The following is a 9,553-nucleotide window of genomic DNA, read 5'->3' as shown; positions in this document are numbered from 1 at the left end:
TTATTATATTTTTAATTTATGTATTATTTTAAAAATTGTTTATCTTGTTTTTTATTTGTTTTAATATTTGTTTTTATGTTTTAACTGTATTTGAATTTTTATTTTTTAAAGTTTTTTATTTTATAAAAAAAGCAAAAAAATATAACCGGGCCAGGCCGGGCTCGGGCCTATCAATTTTTTCCCGGGCCGGGCTTGGACAAAATTCCAGGCCCATATTTTTGACCCGGGCCCAGGCCTTGTAAACGGGCCTAAATTTTTATGGGCCCGGCCCGGCCCATGCACACCTCTAAATCTAAACACGAAAAAATATTAATTTTTTTCCTGAAAAGCTAATTATTTTCTACAAATTATTTTTAAAAAGTCATATTTAGTGAAACAAATGAGATATCCGGTAACTTGTATGGTTGCAGAAACTACCTTCAATTAATTGTATTGTTATACTATAAATTATGTAGCGAATTTAATAATGGATAACTTTTATTTTATTTATTTTGGTCTTGAATTGTTATATAAAAATGAGGTGTTGAATTGTTGATTAAGATTTGAGTCCTTGAGACTCGAAATTGAAGCATAATTAAGATAAGTGGATCTTCGTCCCATCTTATACATGTATTATGTAAGAATTTTATCCGATTATTTTCTGTTCATCTATCGTGCTATATATAAGGTTAATTGTACATTGTATTATTAGAATATGTACTAGCAAACTATATTTTTAATCCTCTCAAAAATGATCTCAATTAAAGGCTGCCAGTGAAGTCTAGCAGATCCTAACAACTGAAATTGAAATTATTCTATTCGAGTTATTGTCTCCCAATAGGTCAAAAAAAATGAAGATATATTTGTGAATGTGCATCATGTACTTTGAAAAAAAAGTTGAAAAGAGTAATAAGGAAATACAGGCATAACAAAATGTTGAAGCTCTCAATCAGACCAGACGGGCATTCTATCTATTTCTGAAATATATACAACCTTAAGAACTTGGAAGCCTATATTGGGTGCTTTTTTTAATCCTTTTCTTTGTAGATTGAGGCCGTCAGAGAGCTCCAAAAATGAATTAGCAGCTACGGTATTGGTACCCATTTACAACAGCTAAAATTTAATTGCTTTTTCCCCCTCCCATACGGTGTGATATCAGGTACCCCCACTTACCTCTTGTAAATCTTCAGCCACTTATTTTGATTTTGAAATCAACTCACATCCTTCGGATGGATTCAATTTGGCTGTAATTGCAGTTTAAATAAATTCTACTCATGGAACTACAACTACTGGCAAGTAAACTTTACTGGAATAAGCAAATCTCCATGCGTTACCCAATTCACAAAGCTCTCCGAATATTCATCCATAAGACCATTACAAGTCACTTCAGACGCACTTCGCTCTCCTACCTAAGCAAAACAAGAAACAAAAAATTGTTTTCGACTATTAGGATTTGGGAAAAATAAAATGGATGAAAGAAACTCAAAAATTAGCAACTCTAACCCTAGTTAACTATTTGTATTTACTGCCTGCCTGGACGTGTGCACCAAATTCAAGGAATGAATGATCTCTTGGTGGTCAGAGGGGAGGATGGAGTTGGGAATATATATATAAGGATGATGAACCTCTTAGACATAACTGATAGGGTGCAATAATTTGTTTCAACAACAAAGTACTAACCTTTATGTTTGAACCAGACTCACTTGGAGATGTGGTCATGCCAGTTTTTAGTTCAGCACCGATATTTTCAGAGGATAGGCCAGCGGCAGACCTGCAGCTACAAGCAAATTGGGTGAGAAAATTGTTATTTCAGAATTTTCAGAATCTAGCATTGCGGCGAAACAAATGTTGTGGTGAAAAGAAAAGTCGTTTATATCAAAGTCAATTTTCAACCCCAGAAACACTAAAATCCCAACTCTTTTGGTTTGGATCTTCATTGAAAAGCTAAATTGTTTTACTCGTTTAGCATTGTTTTAATCTCAAAAGTTGTACCAAAATCAATACTAACTGTGACGCAAGTAGTTGAAGGCTGTAACCAAATTAACACAACTTTTAATCTCAAAAAGTTGTACCAATATCAATGCTAACTGGGACGCAAGTAGTAGAAGGCTGTGATCAAATCAATTTTTGGGATGACAGTACTAACTGAGAACTTAAAAAGGAAACATAATTATTAGTGGCAAAAGGATCAATGATTTCAGAGTGCTTTTTAAAGTAAAGTTTACTGAAGGTGACTTTTAACTACCTGTCATACACATCATCATCACATGAATTTCCTGATGAAGAAAGCCAGTCCATATCAAAATTGGTACAATTACATTCATCTCCGTTTTCGTAACATATGCGATTACTTCCAAGAAACTGGTCCTCAATCTCTCCAAAAAGTTGCCTACAAGACATTCTTGGAGTAAACCTAGAAAACCAGTAAATTTTAGGCATGTGAGTCAGCAGATGAAGTCTCTGAATCAGTTTTAAATAATTCAAATGAAAATGATCTGTTATCAAAGCTCCACAATACAAACACTTACAGATTTAAAAATCTTAAGATGTTGGCATCTTTAAGAGCCAACCTTGCTATAAACCTCTAGAAGGGGCTATACCCACAACAGTAATTTGAAAACTTGGAAAACAAGAAACAGTTAGTACCCACCTGGAATAAGAAATGCCATAAGCTGGCATTTCATGAGTGGACTCTGAAATAGCTTCGCCTCTATTTTCAGACTCCTGTCTAACATTTGAAGCACTCATGGGAGAGTCAGTTCCACAAAGGATGTTGCCATCAGACATTGATCTTTTAATAGATGCCCTACAGATATTTGAATGTGACTGTGGTTATGGCAAGAAAAGTTTGATTTACCATGTTAACATGGGATCAGTAAACAACAGGTCAAAAAAATTTATTACCTATCCTAAAACAAAGAAATGAGAGTATGATATTGCTATTCAAGAACAACTTTCTCTTCCTGATTGGTTAAAATCCAAAAAATTTGTTCATTCACAATCAAACATAAACAGTGCTTAGCATATGCATATCATATCTTGAACTTTGACAATATGTAGTCTCAGAAAAACCAATGGAACTAGAAATTTGGTATAAAATATATAAGCAATTTGGACACTCGATATACCTTGCATCCTCGTTAAGAAGATTAGGGCCATGCCTTCCAACGCTGTAGTGTTGGTCTGAATCCAACTCCCATAGTGCTGGTTTACCCTGTTGTGGCTGAAAGTGACCCAAGAACCTGAATAGGATAATGCCAAATTCTAGGAGTGTTATTAAGGTGGGTTAGTGGTATGGGAGAGAGTCCTCATTGCACTGGACCCTCCCTGCTACCAAGCACATTATCATAAATGTGACAACTGCAATTTGCACAAAACTACAAGCATTTCCTGTCATAAGCTATAGTAACTTGTTTTTAACTTACAAATTAATTGCACTTTGCTTCTCTGCATCCATGTATGCGTTGCTATAGTAACGTTGCAAAGTTCTAAATAACTCCTGCGACTGAGTTGCTGCTTGCCATTGACCTCTTCTTTGACAAAATATCTGTTTGATATGACCAATACAGATTAATGAAATGTACTCAGGACCTAATACTTTAAGGTTTTAGTACATGGAAGGGCAGATACTAGTAAGCTCTCTCGTCATGATACTGAGCAAGCAACTCCATGTTACTACCACAAGGTTTCAAGGTTGACTATGCCATTTATTAAATTTGATAAAGAAATTTATTATTATTATTTTCATTAATTTCTTTTGAGATAATTATTGAAGCTCCCTAAATCTCTCAAGAGGATTACCTTGTTGTGTGCTGCAGAGCCACCATATTGTAGAGCAAGTGTGTCACCCATTTTTTCATAAACTCCCATTAAATCTTCGGCCAAAGGACTACTTTGGTCAATAGTTTGGGATTCTGTGAACCCCATAGCATGGAGCTGGCGCCCAAGAGCCATCAATCCATAGGCATATTGGGCAACATTAGTACGATCTAGACAGTCGATGCAGTTGGTTCTAAGGACTCCGGTCTGGAACATGGGGGGCTTTACATTCTCAGTAGAACTCTGATTATCACTACCAACATCTATTTCCAACTTCTCACCATCATCACTTTTGTCACAAGGGATCTGAGCAAAGTGCTCATCATTTTGCCTGCAAAAGATTTACAAACAAAGTAGTATAAGTAGTTAAACGCAAATAATTGGAAAAAGTTTCAGTAAAACAAATTAACCAGAACAGATAATATTTTATCAACAAACGGCTATATTGTTCAAGGAAAAAGTAAATGCAAGAGAGAACAAATAGCATCATTAGTTACATGTGCAAATATGATGTGCATTCTAGCAATAATTAGTCATGAAAGAGTGGGCAGATCAAAAAGATATTCTTTCATCAAATAACTAGTAGAAAAAGAGATTAGGAAGTTTACAAGTTTATATTAGACTTATTACAAAGACAGAATACAGCATCATAAAAATATGATCAAATCCTATATTACTTACAGTACGCAAGTTAAATCCAACAACCCCTCCGGTCTACAAATTGGTGTTACTTGACAGTAAAAGATACCCGTCAAGTTTAATGCATAATCAGCTACTCTGCCTAGAAGTTCCAACACATTTGTAGCTCTGCAAAAATGATAAAGCTCTATTAAGTCAACCATCTTTTAAAAGATTCATAAGCAAGAATTTTGTATATGCAAGTGAAGTAGGGACAAAGAAGTACTTTCTGGAGTGTCTGTTTATGTCCCAGTGAAGAAACCTCAGACGGTTCTCCTTGGTTAAACTTTTATTGATATATCTGATGGCATTAGCAAACTCTGAACGAAGAATAGTTTCCCGAGGTTTCTTCTCACATCTCTGTTAATCACCAGAAGAGAAAGCAGAATGAATCAGGCAACATTGCAAATAGAATAACATCACAAACTTTATGGAAACTTATGAACAGTCAGCCAAGGCCTACCTTTATCAAATTCAATATGATTATTGGATTTCCATATCTCCTTGCAAGATTTTCAAAATGTAGTTTTGTGGCCTCATAAGTTGGATCCTTCTTTGATACTGGAAACAAGAGGTGAAATTAAGAAAATGCACAGTAATTACCACGTAAAACTAAAGATTATGGCTCTCATTATGTTATTCAATAAGAAAGTATTCATACATATGATGTCAGGTTTCAAATTCAAGCGAGAAGTTTCTTGGGACCAGAAAAGTGGGATGGAGCCTCTATTCTGCACGACAGAACTTATTTGTGTGGGGCATCCTTCGGGAACTTCTTCAAACACAATTTGTTCCGTCTCAACATCATTTGCTACTCTACCTTTCTCATTCACACCACGTTTTAAATATCTATGCAGTAGAAACAAAATCAGAAAATGAGACATGTCTGAACCAAGATCAGCAACAAAAGTAGGTGAAAGAAAAGTTCATCCATAATATGATAAGAGCAAAACAGACCAGAAATTGAAAATATTGGTTAAATCACAAAGCATCTAACAATGGAAATTAGCATGAAGCTGATTTTCCTAATGACTTGTGGACCAAAATAAAAATGGTTAAGGGTAGTTATAACAAATGCAGCAGATATTTCAATCAATAGCTTGTCAAGTATCTAAACCTTGTTCCAGCATAATGTCGAGAACGCCTAGCAATGAGAGTTAACTTAACATCCCTGCCAGATACAGAAAGCTTGACCTGGAAAGCAAGGGAACAGGGGTTAGATCAAACCTTTAACTGCTTTAGTTACTTCAGTTTAACACATTTAGCAAAAGCCTTATGGGTTAGTTTTGCTTATTTATGATCCTCAAGATCATTGACAAAAGAATTTCACTCAATAAAATAGAACCAAAGAAATTATGAATCTGAATGTCCCACACCAAAAAGCTCCACAACTATTGAAAATGCTAAAAAAGATCCAAGCTTATCTAGATTGTTGCAAAACATGTTTTAAGCCTAAACGAAATACAGAATCTGAAACAAAATAAAGTAGCTACTTCAACTTAACATATCAGATTAATGAATAGGAAGAACCTTTAGTGCATTATACCTGCTTGAAAAAGCCATACACCAGTGCAACAGTCCACAGAGTATTCTTGAGATTATTCCGAATTCCTCGAGTTAAGAACTCATTCCAGACAAACATTGTTTCATAGTTTAATAGTCCTGTCTCGTTCTTGCATAAATTTCTTTGAAGGCTATGCATGACATTGTATGAGTAGCTGAAAAAGAAGTCCTTTGTAAGATCCACTGAGCACAGGAGCTTCTTGTATCTATTTCAACAATGGCAAAGAAGAAAGAAAGAAAAAGGCAATCCACGTTAACACATGTTTAGTTATTAGATGAATTACTAACAATGATAACACTGCATAAGCTACAATTTAACCAGGAAATTAAATAGAAAGATAGTAATTTTCCCCCAGAAACCCTGATGATACCTTGTCTCAGTCAACATGTAATACTAATATCACACAGCAATGAAGTTAGCCCCTGTACGCATGCAGGAAATGAACTGGCAATAGCCTCTACAAATAGTATTAACTAAGATGCTAGATTAAACTTGTACAAGCTGACTTAATTGGTTCAACCAAGAAAAGTAAGCATAAAAGAAAGAAGGTATTGAACCAGAGAAGTGATTAAATAAGTTCAAATTGCATGGGCCACATCAATAATAAGACAAGAAGGGTGTATCACCAAAAATGGCACAGAGATTACCTCCAAACCATGGAACTCTTCTACTTTAAAAGATAACTACAGAAATCAAATTGTTGTCCCAAAGAACATAAATAATTGAGAAGATAAAATAACCACAACATAACACAATTCCATTTAAATACAAATGGACAATGAAAACTTGAGGCGCTAATCTCATATATTTCCTTATAAGTACTGAGGACAGATTACATATAGACGCAGAATTGACAAAAGACCTTTTTTCATTCTTAGAATAAGCCATATTTGACTGGACAGGAGAACTGCCAATCGTTATCATCTGGGTCTTGGAAATGGCATAGATGGTATGGCCACAAATTGCACCAATCTTCCTTCGTTTTGTAATCAGCAGCATGTAATGAGGTCCCAAAAATTTTACAAACCCTAAATTAATGAGAGAAATTCATTAGGTCATACTGAAAATGACAGAGAGGGGAAGGTGGAGAACCTGAGTGATATTACGTACCAATGATTCCATAACAAGCTGTAACAAATTTAAGTCCGCCTGTGGACCTGTTTCCTTCATGTATCCGTCTTAACAGATCATAGCATTCAATTTCTGGGTATGTGGTGGAATCTTGAAGAACAGTTAGTTCAGAAGGATCTAATCGATCAATCTTTAATATCCTACAAAGAGTTCCGCCCTTGTCTCTTCCAACCATATAGAAGTTCTGTTATACCAGGAATATACAAATGTTCCTTTAATATTATGTAATGGAGATGGAAACTGCATAATAATAGCTCAAAGAATTTGGGGGCGGGAGAGTGAAAAGAAACTTAAAACAAAAGCAGCAGCAACAACACTCCTATCAGCATCATAGAGGGAAACAGGAAAATATATATCTTATAAATCTAGAACTTGCTCCAAGCATAAGGACTATTTCTACAAAAGTAGCTCCAAGCACATAAACAGTCACTGCCCATGATCTCAGGAGTAATGAACCGCTTTATGAGATTAAAACCAAGAAAAAAGAAACAGTAACACTTCATCAGAGTTGAATCCATTAAAAGAGAATATTATGAACCTATTCATTACGTAAAGACTTTCTCCTGCTAAGCTGAATTCAGAATACTAAAAGCTTTGAGTGATACGTGTTGAATATAAAAAGAATTTTGAAATGCAAATTCAACCAAATCGCTCCTTAGAATAACAAGCCAAAAAAAGAGGTTGACAACAGAAGCTAAACCGCAATCAGACTTCCTATTGCCAATTACCAGTTCAATACGCATTCAAAAGCCAAAAAAAAATCTCAGTCAAACTAACAAATACAATATAAAGAACAAGTAAATCAAGATCTCGGCAATTATAACCAAACTCACAAAAGAAATAATAAACCCATAGATAAATACAATCAAAACCCATAGATAAATACAATCAAACTTTAAAAAAAGAGAAAGAAAAAAAATCAACCATCCCAACACCAAGCTAACCATTGGGAAAAACAGAGCAAATCACAGAGCAGCTACCAGTTAAAGCTGAAAATCAAATACACTCAAATTACATATATGACGATTTAGTTAAAAAATCGCCAAAAAGATTAAACAGCCGCAGGGAAAAAAAAAGCAAAAGAAAAAAAAATCATAGCGTGATAAACATATAAGCAACTACAATGATGAAATTCAAATCCTTAAACCAACAGCCCGTATACACAAGCATACGAATATATGAAGCAAAACGAGTATGTATATACGACAGGCAGAGGAAAAATACCGAGCGAGTCTCGTAGAGTCTGAATTTCTGCAAATAACAAGGATTCGGATCTTGTCCACCATCACTGCAATTCTCGGCTGCCATTAGCTTTTCGGATCCCGTGTTCCCCGAGCCTCAAAGCTCGGGTTCACTCAAGATACAGATCACCGAAGAACGACGGAAGGGGAAAAAAAAACCTCTCTCGATTTACAAAAATGAATCTATCTATATATATAATATATGCCGGTAAAAGCGTAGAAAATTATAAATAAAAATAAGCGTCACAAATTCACAATTCACAGTCCAACCTGAACAACAAAAAAACAGCTATGGAAAAAAAAACTAAATAAATAAGAAATAAAGATAGTATGAATCTGCGAGAAAACGGCGCGTCTTGTTGAAGAGGAGGAGGGAGAGATCGAGCAGAAGAAGAAGCAGAAGAGAAACGTACAGCTAATGGAGAATGGGAGACCACAAAAATAAAACCAAAAAATAATAATATAATGTGCAACTCTAAATAAATATTTTTTTCTAAATATAAAAAAATATAAATTTCGAGGTAAGTGCTGTTTTAACTTTCTAATTAATTTTTTTCAATATAGCAATCGTCCACAGTAACTTACGTTTTGAATGTGATATTGTTTTTTTTCTTTCGCTAATGATTGTTTGACTCGGATGTATATGACTCGGACATATGGTCGTTTTGACTCGGTTGAACCGCTCGCGTGGATGAATCTGGTGTATGCCAGCCTACTGATTCAAAGTTAAGATCTTCAGATCACCAGGTTTTTAATTATTCTAAAAATAAATTAGCATGATAAAAGTAGTTTATTTTTATTTTATTACAAAATTAAATTAGTTATTTAATCTTATTAATAAATTAGCTTTTTCTTATAAATCTATTCTTAAACATGTTTGATGATTAGATTAGATTAGTTTTTTAGTACTTAATGTTGAAATTCTTAAATTGATTTTCTTTTAAAATAAATTTATATTTGAAATAAATTATTTTTTTAAAATATATATTTAAATTATCATATTTAACCTTAGTCCAAAACTTATGAAAAATAACATAAAATATTATGTTATACTATTAACATTAAGAAAAAATTAATAAATTGACGTGTTTTTTTTAATAATTTACTTTTCAAATATAAATTGAGTACAAATAATTCAGCT

The 9,553-nt window shown here is 34.1% G+C and overlaps 1 protein-coding gene across 4 annotated transcripts; it reads right to left on the bottom strand.

Moving 5' to 3' along the window:
- Positions 1-839: 839 nt before the first annotated feature.
- Positions 840-9,006, bottom strand: LOC108489442 (phosphoinositide phosphatase SAC2-like). 4 transcript variants are annotated; one of them, XM_017793997.2, is made up of 16 exons: positions 8,396-9,006; positions 7,151-7,355; positions 6,903-7,068; positions 6,023-6,245; positions 5,594-5,670; positions 5,138-5,325; positions 4,940-5,037; positions 4,703-4,836; positions 4,480-4,605; positions 3,781-4,129; positions 3,405-3,526; positions 3,108-3,221; positions 2,630-2,785; positions 2,225-2,392; positions 1,660-1,756; positions 840-1,388 (listed from the first exon to the last, which is right to left on the bottom strand). In XM_017793997.2, the coding sequence occupies exons 1-16, from the start codon at positions 8,477-8,479 to the stop codon at positions 1,266-1,268; spliced, it is 2,430 nt and encodes an 809-aa protein (XP_017649486.1). In that variant the 5' UTR covers positions 8,480-9,006; the 3' UTR covers positions 840-1,265. The 4 variants fall into 4 exon arrangements, with proteins under 4 accessions (XP_017649486.1, XP_017649487.1, XP_052876588.1 ...); XM_017793998.2 differs by having other exon boundaries at positions 1,660-1,750; positions 8,396-9,005; XM_053020628.1 differs by having other exon boundaries at positions 6,023-6,194; positions 8,396-9,005.
- Positions 9,007-9,553: the final 547 nt, after the last annotated feature.

This window comes from Gossypium arboreum, chromosome 10, assembly GCF_025698485.1.
Source record: "Gossypium arboreum isolate Shixiya-1 chromosome 10, ASM2569848v2, whole genome shotgun sequence".
NCBI classification, from domain to species: domain Eukaryota; kingdom Viridiplantae; phylum Streptophyta; class Magnoliopsida; order Malvales; family Malvaceae; genus Gossypium; species Gossypium arboreum.
Note: the sequence above shows the minus strand (reverse complement) of the source record. Positions and strands in the feature narration are given on the sequence as shown.

Coding starts and splice junctions, on each gene's coding strand:
- LOC108489442 (XM_017793997.2), bottom strand. CDS start 8,479: ATGGCAGCCGAGAATTGCAGTGATGGTGGACAAGATCCGAATCCTTGT. Junction 3,222..3,404: donor AAGCAAAGTGCAATTAATTT/GTAAGTTAAAAA, acceptor TATCCTATTCAG/GTTCTTGGGTCACTTTCAGC. Junction 1,389..1,659: donor AGTCTGGTTCAAACATAAAG/GTTAGTACTTTG, acceptor TGTTTTGCTTAG/GTAGGAGAGCGAAGTGCGTC.